Here is a 19,948-nt window from a genome sequence, read left to right on the forward strand (position 1 = left end):
TGCGGATGTGCTGCCCCGTTAACCGCCACCGGTACCTCTGCAGCAGCTTTCTTACTCCGTCCCCGACCTACCCTTCCCCCTTCCGGTGGCAGTGTAACACCGTTCGGTCGGTGGTGATCGTGCCCGTTCTGGTGGTGACTGCCGTTCGACAACCGAACGCTTGCGTCCTTTCGGTCAGTCTCCACCGTGCCGATCATTAGATTCTCTGCCTTAATGTCCGAATGCACGTAGCCCTGGTCGTGCAGATGCTCCAGCACGTCCAGTATCTGGCAGGCGATCACAGGAATGCTCGTCGGGTTGACCCGTTGTTCTTGATCAGCGAGTGCAGATCGCGCTGGTAGCGCTTGAGGATGAGAAAGCGGTACGCCGCTCGTTCTCGAACATGTGCGACCCGGACGCGATGTACTCCGGCATACCCGGCGGTATAATACAGGTTTCTACAAGTAAACATTAGTGAAGAGAGGTGATTAACAACAAAACCATCAAAAATGTTCAATGCTTCAGTCTACATTTGTACGTGGAGTTTAAAAACGAAACTTAGAAAAAAAACCTTAAACTAACCCCGTAATGAAGTATTTCAAATTATAATTGAACAAAATTAAGTTCCAAAATTTCACTTTCGAATGTAGACAATGTGTTTCACCGCGAGTAAAATTTTATTTTACCACATCACTCTGATGTTTCATTTCCATCATAATAATTTTTAATTTCTTCAGCATGATTTTCAGCCCTTCAACTGTCAACGGGTGTGATGCGATCCGGCTTCAAATCCCGTTTAAAAAACGATGGCAGCAGCACGTTGAAGTGTTGAAAATCATGCTAATGAAATTAAAAATTATTAGAAAATCATATACAGTCTTTCCCCGAGTTACGCGACACTCGAGTTACGCGAATTCGAGTTACGCGAATTTTTTATTTTTGACAGGTTCAATGTCAAATCAGTACAATTTCTCCATCAATTGTCAAATGAAAAATAATTAGCAATATTTCAAAATTTTAATTCACTTAAAAGTCAGAAATAACTGAATTCTCCGCACCAATTGAATCACATAATGATAAATTACACAAATGAAATAAATTCAATCAAAAATCATGATAAAGAAAGTATATTTTTACTGTAAAACGTGATATTCGACTTACGCGAAAATCCGAGTTACGCGAATGTCTCCGGAACGCATTATTCGCGTAACTCGGGGAAAGACTGTAAGTGAAATGTCAGATCGATGTGGAATGACATTTGGCACCAGGTGAATAACAATGTTACATTCGAAACTGACTTGGAAAACCCGGTAAAATTCCCCTAACATTGTAACATTCAAATTTCTAACATGTATAGAACATAACACAATATGATAAATAAAACGATTACTCATTTGTTTACGGTTTTGAATCACACTAAGTGAACTAAACAACACAAATACAAAATAATGCTGGCTGATGATGTGCAAATGCATCCAAAACAAGCACACGCGCCGTGTGCGCTTGTGTGTATGTGTGTGTGTGTGTGTGTGTGTGTGCGCGCGCACCATCTAATAAACTGCTCGAACTGCTCGAATGCAGGACCGTTTGCCGGTCTGGAGCCGTCTGTTTACAAACAGCTGATTCACTTGACAGCGCCCTCTCGGCATCGTACGCTTCATTGCGTTACAGGGGCGTTCATATCGTCTGGGTGTTTGTACGTTTGTTTACAGAAGGGTTTTAAATAGAGATTTACGGCATTGCCCACACACATGCACACACACACACTCACACTCGTATAGAAAAAATGGCATTGTACGAACGGTATACACATACATAAAATTTGCAGCAAACATATAATGTTGCGCACGCCAAAATGCAATTTACATTTCTCGCGTATCAAATTCTCGCGTTTGTTGTCGTGCGGAAAAACGTTACGCGAAATAAACAAACTGTCACTCTCTACTGAGCAACATAGCAAGTGCAACAGGAAACGATTCTGACGGTATGAAATTACAAACTCTTGCCCATCGCTGGTGCCGGAGAAGTTGAAAAAACGGTTGAAAACGGGGGTGCGTCACGTTACTCTGTGCACACTCGCGAATTGACGCAGCGCGCAATAACTAAACAGACCCTCTGGTCTGGGTCACGACTCAAAAATTTGCACACATCACCCCCCACCGCGTCCCCCCCCCCTGCTGCCTTTCAGTTACCACACCTACCTGTCGGTTTGGCGGTGTTGAGCAAACAGTGTATCTCGACGAACAGCGGCCCATTCGAGTGCGGCTCAATTTTGACCACATACTTTTGCATTCTCGCTCGTCACCGGTGTATCGATATCGTCCGAGGCGAGAAATATTTCACCAAAGCTGCCCTTGCCTGCGCGGGAAGAGGAGGAAAAAAACAAATGAAAAGATAGATTTATAGCAACACATTCTAAACGAGATTATAAATGATGATTGATGCTGCTGTTACCCACCGATTGGTTTGCCGATGCGCCACTGTTTCAGCGTCAGATCCATCAGCTTCGTGCCATCGACGAACTCTTTGCTGAGCGTGAACTCACTCACACTGATGTTGGGCGAGTACGGTTCGCGGGCAGGCGCAGCAACAGCAGCAGCAGCAGCAGCAGTGGCTGGTGGTGGCGCGGCGTTCGACGGGCCATGCTTCATGCGCTTCGGCGGCGTCTCGAACTGTTGCAATCGGTCGGCATCCACTATTGCGGCAGCTGCATTCCGTTTACCCATGGCTGCTGGTTGTTGTTGGAGCTGGTGATATGGCCGGTCTGTTTGACTGGTTGTTTTTGCCGTACAGCCCCCGAACAACGCACCCCGGATTGCCGCGGGAAGTATTCGTGTGTGTGTGTGTGTGTGTGTGTGTGTGTGTGTGTGTGTGTGTGTGTGTGTGTGTGTGTGTGTGTAGCACAACCCGAGATGCAGAGATACAGCAGAACGTTCACGGTGGACACACCATCGATACTGGAAGTCGAAAAGTACGCACGGTACTTAACATCTCACACACTCTCACTCACACTTGAAATTAGCTCATTTTACGCACTGTTATAATTTTCATTTCGCTTTGTCCAATTGTATTGCTCTAGCCTTGCTAAATGGAGGGAAGCGTAAACAAATCAAAGCAAGAGGAAAGAGATTAAAACACACACTCGCTGGATATTGCGCTACTGGTTGCCACTTGTTCCATTATTCCCAAACCCCTTTTCACGGCTTCATGCTTCCATTGCCCACCCCCACGCACGGTGACACCCAAAATCAGCACAATGTTTTTTTTTATCGATTTCACTCTCTCGCGGTCCGGCCGTTTTCCGAAAATGCAATACGCATGGACAGAAGTTACAGCAGCCAAACACGTGCGTGCGAGCGGGAGACAAAGTACCCAAGAAAAATCCCATCTCACAACTCATCCCAAACCGATGGCCCGGTTGAAAAAGGAGAAGAATGCAACAACAACCAAAAAAACCAAAAAACTTAGTCGCGAAGTCAAAAGAAGCCCGCACACACACACACACAAGCGTGACGGCAAGAATGTGAAACACAGCATCATCTTTCTCTCTTTCTCGCATCACTGTGGCGACGACGCGTAACTCGAGCGCGACCGCTTTGGGCAGATCTATTATCGCACCATTTGCTTTGGGCTGCTCTTCTTCCTTCACCGAAATACACGGCTCATAAAATAACCTAGGAACCGGACCGAGAGGGGTGGCGGGGGGACACCGGGCGTAGCAACCAATTCCAATTCTTCTTTTTCACTCTTCTGCTTTGTCGCATTCAAAAACGTAAAAGGGTCAGACGGGTTCACACGTAACGTTCGTACTGGTATCCTTGAACCCCTGGGTGGCTCGTTACGTATGCGTGTGCAATTCACCACTTTTTCTTGATCCATGCCAACGAAAAAAAACAAACAGAAAGTTATAATTACGTTTAAGAAAGTCTTATTTCCGCACTAAATCATACCTAGCACCACACTGATAAAGGGGCGAAAACGGGGCACACGCATACACCCGATACGCTATTGACAGTCCGTCACGCACACGCACACACACGTATAACCAGACGACGGTTAGTTTAAAAAAAACAACATTCGATTACGTCAAAAAGTGCACGATTCGAGCACCTTCTTGTAAACTGTGCTTGGTGCGAAAACCGCAAACAGCCGAACATTTGTAGGGAGGTATAGGGCACTTCTCACAGCATAAAACATATTTATAGCAGAAAAGAGGATACCGTGTGAAGTTGACGCAGCGTTTCCGATTAAACCACTCGTCACAATGAACATCACTCGCAAACATATGCGCGCACACACACTCATACACGCGCACTTTTCGGTGCATTTCTGCTCTATTACATCGTGAAGAGTAACACGCCAAGAAAAGAGCACAATCGTCTCATCTGATTATTTTCCCTCCCAACCTGTTTTCTCATCTGCTCTTCTCTGCAAGCGACTTCCAATGTCGCGGAAAACTCAACCAAAAGCGACGGGCAAAACCAACAGTGGATTCGCCTGCAATTGTAATCGTTTCTTCTTTCCCTTCCAAACACACACACACTCACACACACACACACCCCCTTCGCCTTGCCCTTCGCTTTAGCACGGACTGCTGCTTAAGAAACCGTTGTCGCGTCGTGAGCGCATACGTGTGTAAGTGTGTGTTTGTTTGCCTTTCTCTGTTGTGTGAATGTGTGTCCGAAGGTAATGTAATCTTTGCTACACACACAAAATCGATGCGATAGAGAAATCGTTCGGACCCCTGGTGGTATCGAGCACGATTGCACATGGTTTACCTTGCCAACTGTGATGCGTTTACAACCATTTAAACAACAATCATTTTACCTAACACTGCTCTTTCATCATCTTTTTATGCACCTTTCCCAAACACGGCCCAAACACTTTTTATGCGGCCATTGAAAAACACGGCAACCCTTGTCGTCGTCGTCTTCTTCCCGTCGCCGTGAGGTTTGTAATTTCCTTTTGCTTTCATACAACAAACACACATAAGCATTCACACATTTCTAAACCGCTCTTGCGAACGGCCGGGAGAACGCACACACACACATGCTCTGTTGCTCTTTCTTCCCGCTGGCGCACGAGCGGGATGCAGATACAAAGATGGACGCAGAGCGCAGCCAGACAACACAGAAGAAGAAGAAAAAACCCGCTGGTTCACTCGCACACTTGTAAGCGCGGATCCACTTTTCCGTTGAATTCAAGAGAGAGAGAAGAGAGCGAGGTGTGAGACACTGCTGCTGCTGTTTGTGTTGTTGATGTTATTCCTTGCTTGTAGTTTCCTTCTCGTATGTTCACCATTCGCTTGTATTACAGCCCCATTCCATACCAAGCGCTGTATAGAAACCGCACATCATTTACGGGACAGACAAACCTTTACACTTGTGTCAAAGCACAACATTTGCTTACACGGAAGTTTAATTTGTTGGAACACACACACGATGGAAGAGCAGAGTTTACCAACTCTAGACCAAAACTAGACACAAACGCACTATACTTCCGGCTTGGGCTGTCCGTAACCGGACCGAGACATTCCACCGCGAAAGGAAACCTGCTTTCCATGGGTCACCGCGTACAAAACGGCCATATTCGTTTGGCTGTATTTTATTTACGCTGAAGCGCAACCTCAGAGATGCGATGCACTCAAGCGAACGCGATGGTCATCGATTTTGTTCGCACCGAACACACACTCTTCTCCTGTGCTAGGGAACACACAGAGTCAGGCACCCACCCCTCCGCCACACCACACTTCACCTGATTGATGCAACCATTTTGGGCGGAATTAGCCTTTTCCTTCGCACGCACAAGCCCACCAACTATCGCACCCGATCCGGCCGCACCGTACGCATTGTTTTATGGTAGCAAATCGTTTACCTTTACACTTTCGCGATGTGAAAATCCCAATTTTCGTTCACGACCAATCGCACAGACAAGAAGGCAATTCCACTTACACACGAGCAATCTTTTCTTTTTATTTTTCGGTAGCCGAGCACGGATTGTCAAAAATGCCCTCCCCTTTTTGACAGTTACCGTTTCGAAATTGACATTTGTCCTGCAGGTGCTGCTTACTTTTGGGACTGATTTTTTCATTTATAAAACATTCTACATTCGTTTCAATGCAATATGTGAGATGAGTTTATCGAAATCATTATCCGATGCCGTCCTAAGTAAGGAATATGAGATAAAATGTGGTTGAAATGCATCTACAAATTTGAATGATAACCGCCACCGTTCCCGGTTCATAACCGGTTTGTTTGACAAATATTAGCATCATTCGATTTTCTTGCCTCGGTCGAACGACGAAAATTAACTGCTCGAATGGAATTATGGATTTGATTTTGAAATGTTTGTGTTTTGAAGAATGTTTTTGGTGCTATAAAACATTTTCTCTACTCATTCTTGTTACTTTTAATCAGCAAATTTGTAAACTTTCAACGAAACGACCGGACGATCCGGCTTTTTGCTCGAATTCTTTTAATTCTTCCCACGCTATGTTTATATTGCTTCATTCGAAACTCTACCTGTCATGTCACACATTTGACAGCAAAACCAACGCGGTTTTGTAAATAAACACACGTGCGTGCGGCTCGGTCCCTATCGCCACTCACGAAAAACCACGCGTGTTCTGTTTCGTTTCCAATTTTCCCGTTTCACACAACAAACATGAAGAAGATAAAAAACAAAAAGCGGCCGAGAAAAACAAAGCCAATGGCGTCACGGCTGATGCAGCCGGTGCAGCAGCGGATGACGCTGTAAATGGTGAGAATGGTGTAGCCGAATCTGAAAAGCTAACCCACCAGCTGGATTTCATGAAACCCTCGAGGACGACGCGGAGGTGGAGGACTTATCCGAGGAGTCGGAAACGGAGATCGAATACCAACCGACCAAGCAGAAAAACCAAAAGCTGACCGATTTCGACGGTGGCTTCCAGTTTGTGTCGTCGGTGAAGGAGTACAACCACGACACCTGGGACGATTTGATGAAGTTTGTCAAGCGGAAGAACCGTGGCGAGGTGAACGACAAGATTGCCAACGTCATTCGGGACCGTACGAAGGAAAATTCGGACGCGCTGAAGGACGACGATGAGGAGGAGGACGAGGATGGCAATCGGGCGTACAACGAGGAAGTGGATTTGTCCGACGACGAGCTGAAGCACGATTACATGCGGGTGAAGGAGCGCAAGGGCAAAAAACTAGCCGAAGCGGAAAACGGTGGCCCGACGGTCGAGGTGAAGGAAGACACGGAGGACGGGACGAAGGAGGACTACTTCGAGGAGATAGAGGAAAATGCGAACGGCGAGATCCAATCGTTCTACCAGATGGATCTGTCCCGGCCGCTCATGAAAGCGATCGGGGCGCTTGGCTACATCTACCCTACCCCGATCCAGGCATCGACCATACCGATCGCGCTGATGGGTCGGGACATCTGTGGGTGTGCGGCCACCGGTACGGGCAAGACGGCTGCCTACATGCTGCCCACGATCGAGCGCCTGCTGTACAAACCGAACGTGGCGCAGGCGGTGACGCGCGTACTGGTCCTGGTGCCGACCCGTGAACTGGGCGCGCAGGTGTACCAGGTGGCGAAACAGCTAACACAGTTTACCAACGTGGACGTCGGCATTGCGATCGGTGGGCTGGACGTGAAGGCGCAGGAAGCGGTGCTGCGCAAAAACCCGGACGTCGTGATAGCGACGCCGGGTCGGCTGATCGATCACATCAAGAATACGCCGAGCTTTTCGCTGGATTCCATTGAGGTACGTGCAGTAAACGCGATGCGTAGCATGCTTTGTTGTTGATCGTGGCAACACTTTCTCTTGATGAACATTTTTCCTTGCGCTCTGAAATAACTTACGCCCCAAAGCGGTGGTTAAAGACGATACACAGGTTGGGTGGAATATCGATTGCCGAGCGATCGGTTTTCTACCTTCTGAAAATTATGCAGAAAAGTCCCAACCTCCCATGCCGAATAATGCATTTGTGTTAACTCGCTTTCCTTCCTCATCATTTTCCCAGATCCTGATTCTCGATGAAGCTGACCGTATGCTGGACGAGTACTTCGCGGAACAGATGAAGGAAATTATACGCAGCTGCTCGGCCACGCGCCAAACGATGCTGTTCTCGGCCACCATGACGGAGGAGGTGAAAGATTTGGCGGCCGTTTCGCTCAAGAAGCCGGTCAAAATCTTCGTCAACAACAACCAGACGGTCGCGTTCAACTGCGGCAGGAGTTTATCCGCATACGCGAGGGTCGGGAAGCAGACCGGAAGCGATACTGGCCGCGCTGGTGTGCCGTACCTTCCACGACCACTGCATGGTGTTTGTGCAGACGAAGCGGACGGCCCACCGTTTGCGCATACTGCTCGGGCTGCTCGGCGTCAAGACGGGCGAGCTGCACGGCGACCTGACCCAGGCGCAGCGGCTCGAGTCGCTAAAGGAGTTCAAGGACGAGCAGGTGGACATACTGATCGCGACCGACGTGGCGGCCCGCGGGCTGGACATTAGCACCGTTAAGACGGTCATCAACTTCGTCATGCCGGCCACGCTGGAACACTACATCCATCGGGTCGGCCGTACCGCCCGTGCCGGGAAGGCGGGCGTGTCGGTGTCGCTGGCCGGCGAGCAGGAGCGCAAAATCGTGAAGGAAATCGTGAAGAATGCGGTCAGCTCGGTGAAGAACCGCATCATCCCGCTGGACATTATCGAGAAGTACCGGAACAAGGTGGCCGCCCTCGAGCCGGAAATCGACCGCGTGCTGGCGGAGGAGCGGGCGGAAAAGTTGCTGCGCCAGACGGAGCAGCAGCTAACCAGTGCCGAGCGGAAGCTGCTCGGTAACGGGGGCAAGGCAGCGAAACAGGACATTCCGCCGCCGAGGGAGTGGTTCCAGACGCAGCACGAGCGGCGGGAGGAAAAGAACCGGCTGGCGGGCGAGGAGCAGGGCGAGAAAAAGAAGGCGGCCAAGAAGCGGAAGCGCCGCGATGACGATGATGAGGAAGATTTCGACCCGGTACGGTACCACGAGGAGAAGAGAAAGCAGCAGAAAGCGGCTGCTGGTGCTGGTGGTGCTGGTGCTGTTAGTGGCAAGAAGAAATCTAAGACCGATGCGAACTCGGACGCAAACAAGACAGCGAAACAGTTGGCACGCGAGCGAGCGCTCGAGGAGGTGCGCAAGGTGTCGATGGTGCAGGCCAAGCTGGCCAAGATACGCAACCGTCCGGGGCGCGTGAACGCAGCGGAAGAGGAGCATGGCAACGGGCCGGCTGATGGGCGTGCTGGTGGAAAGAGTAGCAAGAAGCGCAGCAAGAACTTCTCGCGCTTCGAGCACGACCTGACCGATGTGGGCAGCAAGAACGTGAAGAAGCTGCGGTACGATGCGACCAAGAAGCAGCGCATGGACAAGCTGGACAAGCGCAAGCAGAGCGGAATGAAGATGAGCACGGAAAAGCTGCGCAACAAGCACGGGCTGAACAAGCAGACCAAGGGCAAATCGTTCGGACAGAAAGCGCCGAGAAGGAAACCGACCGATGGTGGTGGCGGCGGTGGCAAAGGAAAGGGCGGAGGTGGTGGTGGCTTCAAAGGAAAAGGCGGTGGTGGTTTCAAAGGCAAACGGAAGTGAGTGTAGTTAAAAGAAAGAATGATTGTATCCTGTTCTAATTTCGCTAAATATACACTGCTAAACAAATAATTAGCACAAAAAAAAAACATACTTTTTAGAGTAAAGACTTTTCTTTCCAAAATTCCCTCCTCTCTTGCTAGAAATCCTTACACGCTTCGAGTTAAACCATGCGTTAAATTCTCATAAGACCGTATATTTGACTTCAAACGAGAGAATTCAGTGTGTTTGTGTTCTTAGCGATTAACTCTTACTCTTTAATCCTCTTTTTTTTGTTTCTTTACACTCACATATTACATCCTATTACCTGAATTGGATTATTTCGTATCAGTGCGTAATGCTAAAGCACACCTGACACACTAACAACCGTGTGCATACACTTTTCACCTGTCCCCTCCTACTGTATTTGCTTGCTTGCTATTCTGCTGAACGCGCACTATAATCAAATCAAACCACCTTTGTTTGACGCAACGAACCTCAGGACAAAGCAACCCGGTGGTGAATTTTGCCCACTTTCTTGATCGATAGTTAACCGGCGAAATACAAACAAAGGGAAGCTACCTAAAAATACAAGAAAACACGAATGCGCGCGAAACACGGTAATTGGATAGTTTCTTCATTCTTTTTTTTACAACGAATTATACATTTCTTAAAGCAAACAACCTCTTCCTACTTTGGGAAGGTCAGTTAGTATTAGAGCATTTAACGTTCTCCTTTTTTCAAATGCAAACACGCAACGCACGGTATATCATAGCATTGGATCGGTGTGTAAACGCCTATCCCTGTGTTCGAAAGCGTTAAAATCAAATGAGTAACGTCCGCAACACTAATTGTGCTCCAGAGCGTATGTTGAAGAGGGGAAGAGGAGAGGGTAAAGGTAAAGGGACGCGCAACCACGCTTAAACCGTTTTAGTCAGAATAATGCGAGAGCGTTTTAATAGTAATATATGTTTTGTGTTGCTTGCAATAGGAGTTTTGTTTTACCTAGTCTATTTCTTTAGACAATAATAACATAGAACATTACCTTCCTTACGTTTAATGTGTAATGTGTTTGTGTTTGTTCCTTCACCAAAGTTACGCCTGCGTTGCGCATCGTTTTTGCGCGCCAACACGAGCGCGGCACGCGCAGGATATAAAAATAATACAGTTTAAAAAAAAACATACAACGCTAAAATTAAACGCTTAATGATTAAACAAAAAAACAATTTGCGTCCTTCTTTTGTTTGTTTTGGGTGACTACGGTACGTTCCCTGTGGTTGTAGCCTCTGACGCACCTTTAATAGCGTCCGTCACCGAGTAGCTCGTGTGTAAAAGGAGGAGCGGGAGAGTGACATAACCTTTCATGCAGAAACCGAAACTTTGTATCTATAATCATTTCCACCTCTTTTTGCACTCATCTAATCGACTGACGGAGAAAGAACTGCGGTCAACGGTGCCCTGTACGCCATGCTCTCCTTGCTACGTCCTTGCTCTCCTTGCTCCATCTTGCGCTGTCCACGCACTGTGCACACTACCTACTACTAACAACTGTCCTAGTTCGCTGAATGTTTCAGGTACACGATTTCATGATTACATTTCCTTTCCGCCGTGTGCCAAACTACCAGCGACTAGCATCCCTCTGCCCATCCTTCTCGTTCTATGTACACATTCTTTAGGGGGAACAGGGTAGAGGGCTTTACTTTCGAGCTGTATTTTGCTCTGTTTTTGAATTTGTTAAATTTTTAAACATTCTTGTTGCAGAGAAAAGAAAACTCCTTTGAACCATAGCATCAGTTTGTGCTATACACACACGCACACACACGCACACACGCACGAAAGGGGAACTTCACATTGTGCCCGTCTCAAGTGCGTCGTGTTGTGCTTTTGTCCAATGGAAATGGACAGACAATCAAGCATAATTGTAAGATCAAAAAATCATTTTCCTACAAAATTGCACTTTATCCATGCAATTCCCCGTGTTGCGCATGGAGGGTTGGTTTTGTGTTGTGGTAATAAAAAAAACAAAACTAGACAAATCTTAAATACAACATGTACATTAAACGAACAAAAAATACCACAAAACCAACGCACACACAAGCACACAAAATAATTGCTTAGACAACTAAAAAGAGAATCTTAATCCAAAAAAAACAACAAGCCTAATCTAAAAAGCATTTTCTCCTGCTTGCTTCGCTTACATTTTAAGAACAATCTTAACACACCGTGTATTAATTAACAAAAAGATAAAAGATATATAGCCATCTGTCTAAGACTACTTTCACGGTCGTACGCAAATACACACACAATTACGCGTACACCTGTTCCAACGAATTCCTTCACCATTATGTTCCTACTACTAACTCACGGGCATGTGTCATTTCTTCCTGAGTTTTTTATGTTTATGTTCGCTTTGCATTGTTCTGCAGTAATTTACGTGCCTTTTTCTCTACACTATAAACGCCTGCATATGCGACAGTTGTGTTAATGTTTAAGTTTTCCATGTGTGTTTTTTGTTTGTTTGTTTTGTGTTGTACGCCGAGCTTGTTATTTTATAACAAGTTTTCTCTGTTATCCCCTCCTATTTGCAGCACTTGATTTGTCGCACCATTCGCCATTCCTCCATATATATATCGTGTATAAAAATGTTCCTGTCCTTGTAGGACTTTGAGTCCTCGTTATTCAAAGTTTCACTTTCGTTCATAATATCATTCTTCCCTCGTTTTGGGGGAGTGGGTGTCTCCTTTAGTAGCTTGAGCAGTTTATGCACTGTGTAGAGGGAAATTTGTGGCAAAACTCGAAACACAAATACGTCCACACACACACACACGCACACTTTTGCGCGCAGCTCGGAAAGGCGCTCTAATTTACGCACACGCCCTTTCTTAAACAACAAAGAGATCCATTCGCCCATCATTGTTTTTAGTTATTTTCTTCTTGGGACTTTTTTTTTACTAACGCAAGAAGAACATTTTCGAACCAACGCTCTTTGGAGCCAACGTGGACGTTTAATACGATCATCCAAACCCATCCAGACAGTATTGGGATGGAAACGATGACGAAATGACGTCCTCCCACGAAATGACGTGCTCTACAGACCCACGAAACCATTGCGCTTTCGTGTGATTTCGCACCCTGAAACGGGTGGCACACTTCAAAACCTTTCACTCCAGGTCGGGGGAATGGTTTTTTTAGTATACGCACAAAATGGGGAAACGAAATATTTGTTTAAAACAAAACGAAACAAAAAGAGCACTCTACTATTGCGCTAAATGTTGTGTAACGGGTTCTGGTGGTTGTTTTGCTTTTGCTGACAAGTTTGCTGCCTACCTACTACCTACGTTTCACTCTCAATATGCGTTAATTTTTCAGTTAACATTATTTTTTAAACGAACTTTTTCTTAATATAAACTCACGGTCCTCTCTCTCACTCTCGGTTCGTCGTGGTTCCGGTTAAAGGTTGAATTTTGGACGCTTTTTGCCTTTCGCACAGGCCTTTAGCTAGCCGATTTGTCTTCTGTGTGTGCCGTTACTGCTGTTTCCTGGCTGCCGCAATCTCCCCGGTCCTCTACGGCAACGCTTCTTCTCTACGGTCCGCAGGCAACGCTGACACTGACATTGTGCCGGCGGTGGTGGATGGGATGGGATGGGCCACATCGATAACAACATGCAACAGTGAGACACATATACACACACACACACTCACATCATACCCTTTGTGAATGGGGCGGTTCATAGACATTTTCATAGTATTTGTGTGTTGTTTGTCGAATATTTTTGTCGAATGATTGAATAGATCGAACGGGTTGAAGAAATTGAAGAAATGCACTGCTGCCTCCTCGTGGAGAAGGTCTCGGTCACCGTTCCCGCTAGCCGCGGTGTTCTGCTTAGGCGACTAGCGAATGTTCCTCATCGTTACCGCCGCAGTGGCCGTCCATGTTGAGCAGCTCGTTCAGATCGATGTAGTCGCCCGACACGATGCCCAGGGTGCCGCCGGGACCGATGAGACCGTTTCCACCACCACCACCGTTGACGTTGCCGTTGCTGTGCATGCTGCTGTTGCTGCTGATGCTGCTGCGGCTGCTGCTGTTGCTGCCGGGGCCAAGCTGAAGGCCGAGCCCGAGGAGGCCACCGTTTGCGCCACCGTTATTTGCGCCACCGCCGCCCTGCAGCTTGTACGACATCAGCTGCGTGTGTGCTGACGGGACGGGCGAAATGTGTCCGCCTGCATTATTATTTTGGACGAAGCCGAGTTGATTTTTGTTGCACGGTATCACCACGAAGAGAGCCAAACGATTTGCGTTCACAATATTCGTTCGTCCGATTTCAATCGATTCAACCGGATGTGTTTGGTCCAGTTTTCAACGGAAGAGAGATACAGAAAAGAACGGGCAAGAAAAACGAAGAATTAGCAGTTGTTAGCGATGTTTGCTGTAAGGCAAATTAGTGTGTAATTATGTCCTAACAAAAAGCTCCTAAAATAAACTTATTTATTGTTGTTGCTGTTGTTGTAATCATTTCTCATACATTCAAACAACACGCATACACACACATTCATTCACACAACCAACCCATCAACCATTTTTGAGCATACATACACACCTTCACATTCATACCCTTGGGGGGAAAAATACTTAAATCTTACGGTCCTCACCTTTCCCACCCCACCCTCAACCACCCACATACCCAAACAAATTTGTTTTCTTACACACTAAAGCCTAACGGACCACTTTAGATACCCTTCCAATTGGTAGTAGAACTTCCTCCCACCTACCCTTTTCTTCCTTTCATCACCCTTTGTCGAATTGCACCCACATTTTCCAAATTCGGCTAAGAAAGGCTACCTTTCACTTCTAATTGCCTACACCCACCCTCCCCCTTCCACTTTTTGTTGGTCTGTTGCAAAGGCACATACATCACACTCGCACAGGTTCATCAAGCACATCGACCAAGCACACCTGGGCACAATCCCGTTGGAACACATTGGTTTTTTTAAATTGCCAATAAGTTTTTTATGTAACATTTGCGTGATCGACCAATAGGAAACTGTAGTAAGGGGATTTTCAGGATTTGAAATACTTGTTGATTTGAGTTTGTTCGATTTCAACTAAATGTTCCGACAATGAATTGTGTCCTCGCGATCGCTCGATCCGCTCACGCACACACACACGCATGATATTGATGCCTTTCAACTATTTGTAGACCAAACATTGCCTTTTTTTCGTCTGTTCGCCTACAATCCTGACCGGGAGGATCTAGTTCTTGTGTGCGGGATAGGAAAAAGGAATAAGGATTTATTTTTGTTGGCAAGGAGATGAGGATGTTATGAAGCTTATGACAGTGATGGGAGATGATTGGAACACTGTAGGACAGGGACGGTAGGTGGAGGGATGTGTACAAATTTTGAACTCAAGTAATGCATGTGTGTTTGTGTTTGTGTTTGTGTTTGTGTTTGTGTGTTTGTGTGTTTGTGTGTGTGTGTGTGTGTGTGTGTGTGTGTGTGTGTGTGTGTGTGTGTGTGTGTGTGTGTGTGTGTGTGTGTGTGTGTGTGTGTGTGTGTGTGTGTGTATATACCTGGCCCTATTTTCCCCGTCCCTCTGTTCCCCCTTTGCTTTAAATAGTTGGAATGGAAACGTAACAACAGTACCTTGTTGCACTTGTGGACGAAATAGAAAGACAGAGAGGGATAGACACATGCTTTAAATTTCCACAAACTTTTGCCAGAACATCGTATCGCGCGACCCCCCTCGTAGGCGACGAGTCGTAATCGGACGCGCGCGCGCTCGCATAGAATAGCCCACAGAGACACCGACAACACGACGGCCACCCGGACAGCTCTCTCAGCCAGAAGACACTCGGGATCATTCTGCAGCATTGCGCCCCGCCAGACAGCAAGCCAGCCCGTCCATTGAAACGTATGTTTTTTTTTTGTTATTGCATTAATTGGACATTGTCGCTCGCTCGCTCCACAGCAGACCCGTCGAAGCAGATCGGAATCGGAAACCAAAACAGGACAGAGTACGACCATCAGAAGACGACTACCGGAAACCAGTACACACGGCGAAACCGAAACCGACTGGGGGACCCGCTCCCCCCCACCTTGCTCTGACAGTGTGTTGCGAACGGTGTCGCCCACCGAAACGGATCGCTCAAGATGAAAACGACACGCACCCGCAACACACAGAACATACGATCGTGTGCACGATCGTGCCTCATTATGCATCATTTTTGTGGCCTTGTTTGCCAAGTTTTTTTGTTTTGTTTTGTTTGCTTGTTTGGGACCATTATCACCCGTTTTTGCTTTGTGTGCCTTTTTTTGTCTTGGTTACTACTTGGCAGACGCACACACACACACTGCGACGATATTTGCATCATCATTTCGATCTAGTGCTAGCCATGGAGCCATTGATGCTCTCGGAGCTGCTGCTGTTGCTGCCGCTGCCCCATTCACATTGTTTCTTAGAGCTCGCTTTGCTTCGCTTCGAAGATACACAGCAAATATGCTTCTACTTCTCCTTTGCCCAACTCAATCCTATCACTGTCATCGCATGTATTCATGTTTGCTTGCTTTCTCAATATCCATTATCATTTATCAATTTATCAACCATATCTTTGCATCGCAACAGACATTCCTGTGGAAAGGAAGAAGGTCAGATTGTCGTGATTAGAGAGATTTGTGTAACAATTTGACGTAATTTTGTTTGCGTTTGTTTTCGATTAGCGGCTTGTTGTGAATATTTTACAGCAAACCCGATGCTTTGTGGTGCGTTAGACGGTTCTGAATTATTATTCGCTTCTATCGGGGGATCTGTAACAAACGAATACTGCAATGCTAAAGGGCAAACGAAGGATATTTTGCCCTCCCCGTTAGGATGAGAGATAAGTTAAGTGCAAGTTATTTTCAAATATGCTATAGCTATACAACAGTGCACGCTTTAAACTGTTCCCTTGCACCGGAACATACGGATACTAATTTGACAAAACATAACTCACAAACCAACACAGACTCGTCCGTACCAACCACGGTAAATGGTGTGTTAACGTTGCAACACGGTAGTTTTTTGATAAAATGTAATTTTTAACAAGATGCTTCTGCTCTTCTATACGAATGTAGGAGAGGAAAACCGCTCATCATGCCTTAATTGTAATAAGTTTACACTTTTTTTAAAATAATTTAAAAATAATTAAATCTATTGTTGATTATATCAGAAATGTACTGCTTTACGTTAACAAAAACCCTCTATTCAGCCAATTCTGATCCGCGAACAGCATCATCATCATTGCCAACTGCAAACAATTGTCAGAAAGAAACCAAACCACGAAACAGGAAAAGGTAGAGAGCAAGAGAAACAGAAACAGGAAGAAAAGCAGAGAAAACATAGCTGACTTTCCGCAGCTCAGCCTCTTTCTGTCAATCTGTTTGCGAGAAGGTTGTTATGTGCTTAAAGTTAATTAAAAAAAATAGTCTAACAAAATCCAACCCTCCAAAAATAAAAGGCAACCCTTGATTTAGCAATGAAAAAAACCAATCCAGACTACATTTTTAGCTCAGTCAAAAGCTAAAAACTGTCCATCGAAATGGACCGTAAAACGATACACACCACAAACCATGTACATCATATGTAAGCCTTTCACAGCCCCTATTCCCTCCTGCTTTTGAAACTGTTTTTGCCATTATTTTTTTAATAACTATGTAAGGGAAAAAACCATTAAATATAGGATCTATTAGAGTACTGTTGAAGCGAGCTCATACTGGGCACCGATTACGTACCGGGTGTCGGGCTACTGGATGAGCCGGATTTGTCGCTGCTGTTGCTGCCACCGCTCTGGTGCTGCTGCTGTTGCTGCTGCTGCTGCTGTTGCTGTAGCAACGACTGTACGTGTTGCTGTTGTTGCTGCTGCTGATCGTCGGTCATCATGTCCGGAAGGTTCATCGGAAAATCATAACCCAGCATGTCTTCGTTGTTGTTGAAAAGCTGTGGGATACAACAAGAGAAAACGCGGCAAAGCGCAGCAGCGCACCGACCAAAAACCGAACGGAAATGCCACACCAATGAGATTAATTGGATAAAAAAAACACGCAACACATATACTAACTGAAGGATGTGGGTAAGTACAGCAATAGGTGGTACAAATGCGCATATGAAAATGTGTATGTTTTTTTTTTTTTTTTGAAAGGGAGGCTTCAAATATATGCAAAACTACAGACACATGTGCTTGGCACATGAGCAATTAATGCTTGATATGTCTTTGATTGATTTTTTTTTTTTGTAGTTTTTCATCGTTATGTACAAATGACTTGAATTTTTCGCTCCTTAATTTCACATCTTTCTTGTAAGAAAAGAAAGGGCAGAGCGATAGGAAGGAAGGAGGAAGCCCTTCCTTTCCAGTGCACCATTCACCACATACTGCACGCTCGCTCTCGCGTTTCGAACAGTTAGATTTACAATGTTTTTGTTTCGTTTCAGTACTCCTCCATGTTATATGCCTCTAGGTGTATGCTTACATCGGTCCTAACCTTATTGATGGTATCCAGATCGAACGGGCACGACGGGAAGTACACGCGTCCGAACGGAGGAGCGGTTGAGCATGCGTTCTGTTGGTTCAGAAGGAGTCGTGTGATAGAGTTTAAGCAACGGCATGTGTTAAAGTTGAGTTTGAAACACGCAAAGTTTTGTGTTTTGATTTTAGTACATATTTCAATTTCAAAGACATATGTTGGGCCGTGCGCGGTTGAGGCGATGATTAGGTCGAACAGAAGGGGCACCAGTTTTTGGAGAGTTATCATGCTCATCCATCATAATCATCATCATAATCAATAGCGTCAATATCATCACAAATATCATTATCATCATCATCAGAGTGCGTTTTTGTTGATGTTTTTGAAGATATTACATACGTTCAGTACAACCAAAAAATAACACATTTCACAATTCCAATTGGATGTTGGTGCATCATCATCGTCATGTTGTTTTGGGAAGGGGGTGGCAAGATCCAGTTGGAATTGCATCGTTTTTTGGTTGCATTTTGGTTGTTGGTGTGTTGTTTATATTTAATTTAGTTGGAAGAAAGAAGAAAAACATACGAGCATGAAAAATATATCATAAAGAAAATGGCTAAAATAGGCTGCAGCTGTCAATCGGGCTTGGGCATTTTTTTTTTTTTTTTATTAACAATCGAAGGAATTGCAAAAGATGTTTAATAGAGTAAAATGAACCAACAATTTAGGAAAATCGCTATAGAGATTGAACAAAAGCTTGAAGTGCATTGTTCGCAAACCGAAACCATATTAACATAAGAACAAAGGTCTTTTTAATTGCTTGAAGTATGACTTAATCCAATTTAGGAAATTTTGAACACAATTTTGGCCTTTTTTACAATGATTATAATAATCATTTCTGTTCCAAAAAAAGGAAAAAAAAGTTTTAAAATTGACACAACATTCACTACAAGGGTGTGATTTATCATTCGTGAAAGATCGTATGAAGAAATTAGTCACAAAGGTGCGCTTCTAAAACCACTCCACAAGCCACATTTATTGTTACTTGTAAGCAATCGATCGCTTGCCTAAAACGCAAACAATCTTTCGTGTCGTTTACTTTATTGCATGAGAATGTGTGTCTTGCGGTGTCCATTCGAGTCCCTCATCACACAGCACAGCTTTTGTGCTTGCTTATATTTATATCCGGGACAGCCCATCGCCATGCAATTACCTTCCCGTTTTGTGCCTCCTCCAAAATCCAACCCACCGATTTTACCAATCGTCACTAAAACTTACCCCGAGCAGTGCGTTCGCGTCGAGCTGGTAGCCTTCGCCCTTGAGCAGCTCCTTCAGCGACTCCAGATCGTTCTGCACCGTGTCGATGTGCTGCCCGTACTCGGCCCTGCAAGTACAGAGGATATGGCACAATCGTGGTGTCGTGGGGAGGAGAAAGAAATAAAAACATTGAAAGGAAGAAAGGAAGAGAAAAGAGGCGCAACCACCTTCGATTAATATCGCCATTCTCGTTCCGGTACGCACACCAGCAATGCGGCGCGCTACCGAGCTCACCTACGCTTCGTGATAAGAAAATGCTTCGTTCGATAGTTAAATTTTGCGTTTGTGCTCTGTTCTGCTTTTGAAATCATATACCTATAGGCCACACACAACGATATCTTGGCTTGGAATGAGCTGTTGCGCTTGGCGTTATAATGCTGAAATATTGTGTGTTTTAAATAATTTTATGAAGTGATACCAAAATGAATGAATGACTAACATGAATGTGCGCAGCTGCAGCCGCTGCTTTCGTGAATATATATAAAATATTTAGACCTTTCTCGTCTCTTGAATGCTTTACCGATGTGCACAAGGGCACAACACATGGGTAAAGTTAATTATTTTAAA

At 45.5% G+C, this 19,948-nt stretch overlaps 2 protein-coding genes across 6 annotated transcripts in view; one reads left to right on the top strand and one right to left on the bottom strand.

Annotated features, from left to right (window-relative positions):
* The first annotated feature begins 6,109 nt into the window (after window positions 1–6,109).
* LOC121602220 (probable ATP-dependent RNA helicase DDX27) lies at window positions 6,110–9,675 on the top strand. Its single transcript, XM_041930969.1, is given in 5 exon segments — window positions 6,110–6,146; window positions 6,780–7,732; window positions 7,992–8,193; window positions 8,196–8,237; window positions 8,240–9,675. Coding segments are annotated over 5 exon segments (2,586 nt in total). The 3' UTR covers window positions 9,592–9,675.
* Window positions 9,676–9,763: 88 nt separating this feature from the next.
* Window positions 9,764–19,948, bottom strand: part of LOC121602223 (alpha-protein kinase 1-like) — a 33,193-nt gene continuing 23,008 nt past the window's right edge. For 2 of the 5 annotated variants that reach the window (XM_041930975.1, XM_041930972.1), the window contains 4 exons: window positions 19,343–19,448; window positions 18,071–18,160; window positions 17,336–17,540; window positions 9,764–13,789 (listed from right to left, as the gene is read on the bottom strand). In XM_041930975.1, the coding sequence (XP_041786909.1) occupies window positions 13,452–13,789; window positions 17,336–17,540; window positions 18,071–18,160; window positions 19,343–19,448 (739 nt within the window). In that variant the 3' untranslated portion in view covers window positions 9,764–13,451. Of the gene's footprint in view, window positions 13,790–16,132; window positions 16,197–17,335; window positions 17,541–18,070; window positions 18,161–19,342; window positions 19,449–19,948 lie in introns of those variants that run through there. The other 3 variants (XM_041930973.1, XM_041930976.1, XM_041930974.1) reach the window with 3 other exon arrangements.

Source organism: Anopheles merus, unplaced genomic scaffold, assembly GCF_017562075.2.
Source record: "Anopheles merus strain MAF unplaced genomic scaffold, AmerM5.1 LNR4000363, whole genome shotgun sequence".
In the NCBI taxonomy this organism is placed as follows: Eukaryota; Metazoa; Arthropoda; class Insecta; order Diptera; family Culicidae; genus Anopheles; species Anopheles merus.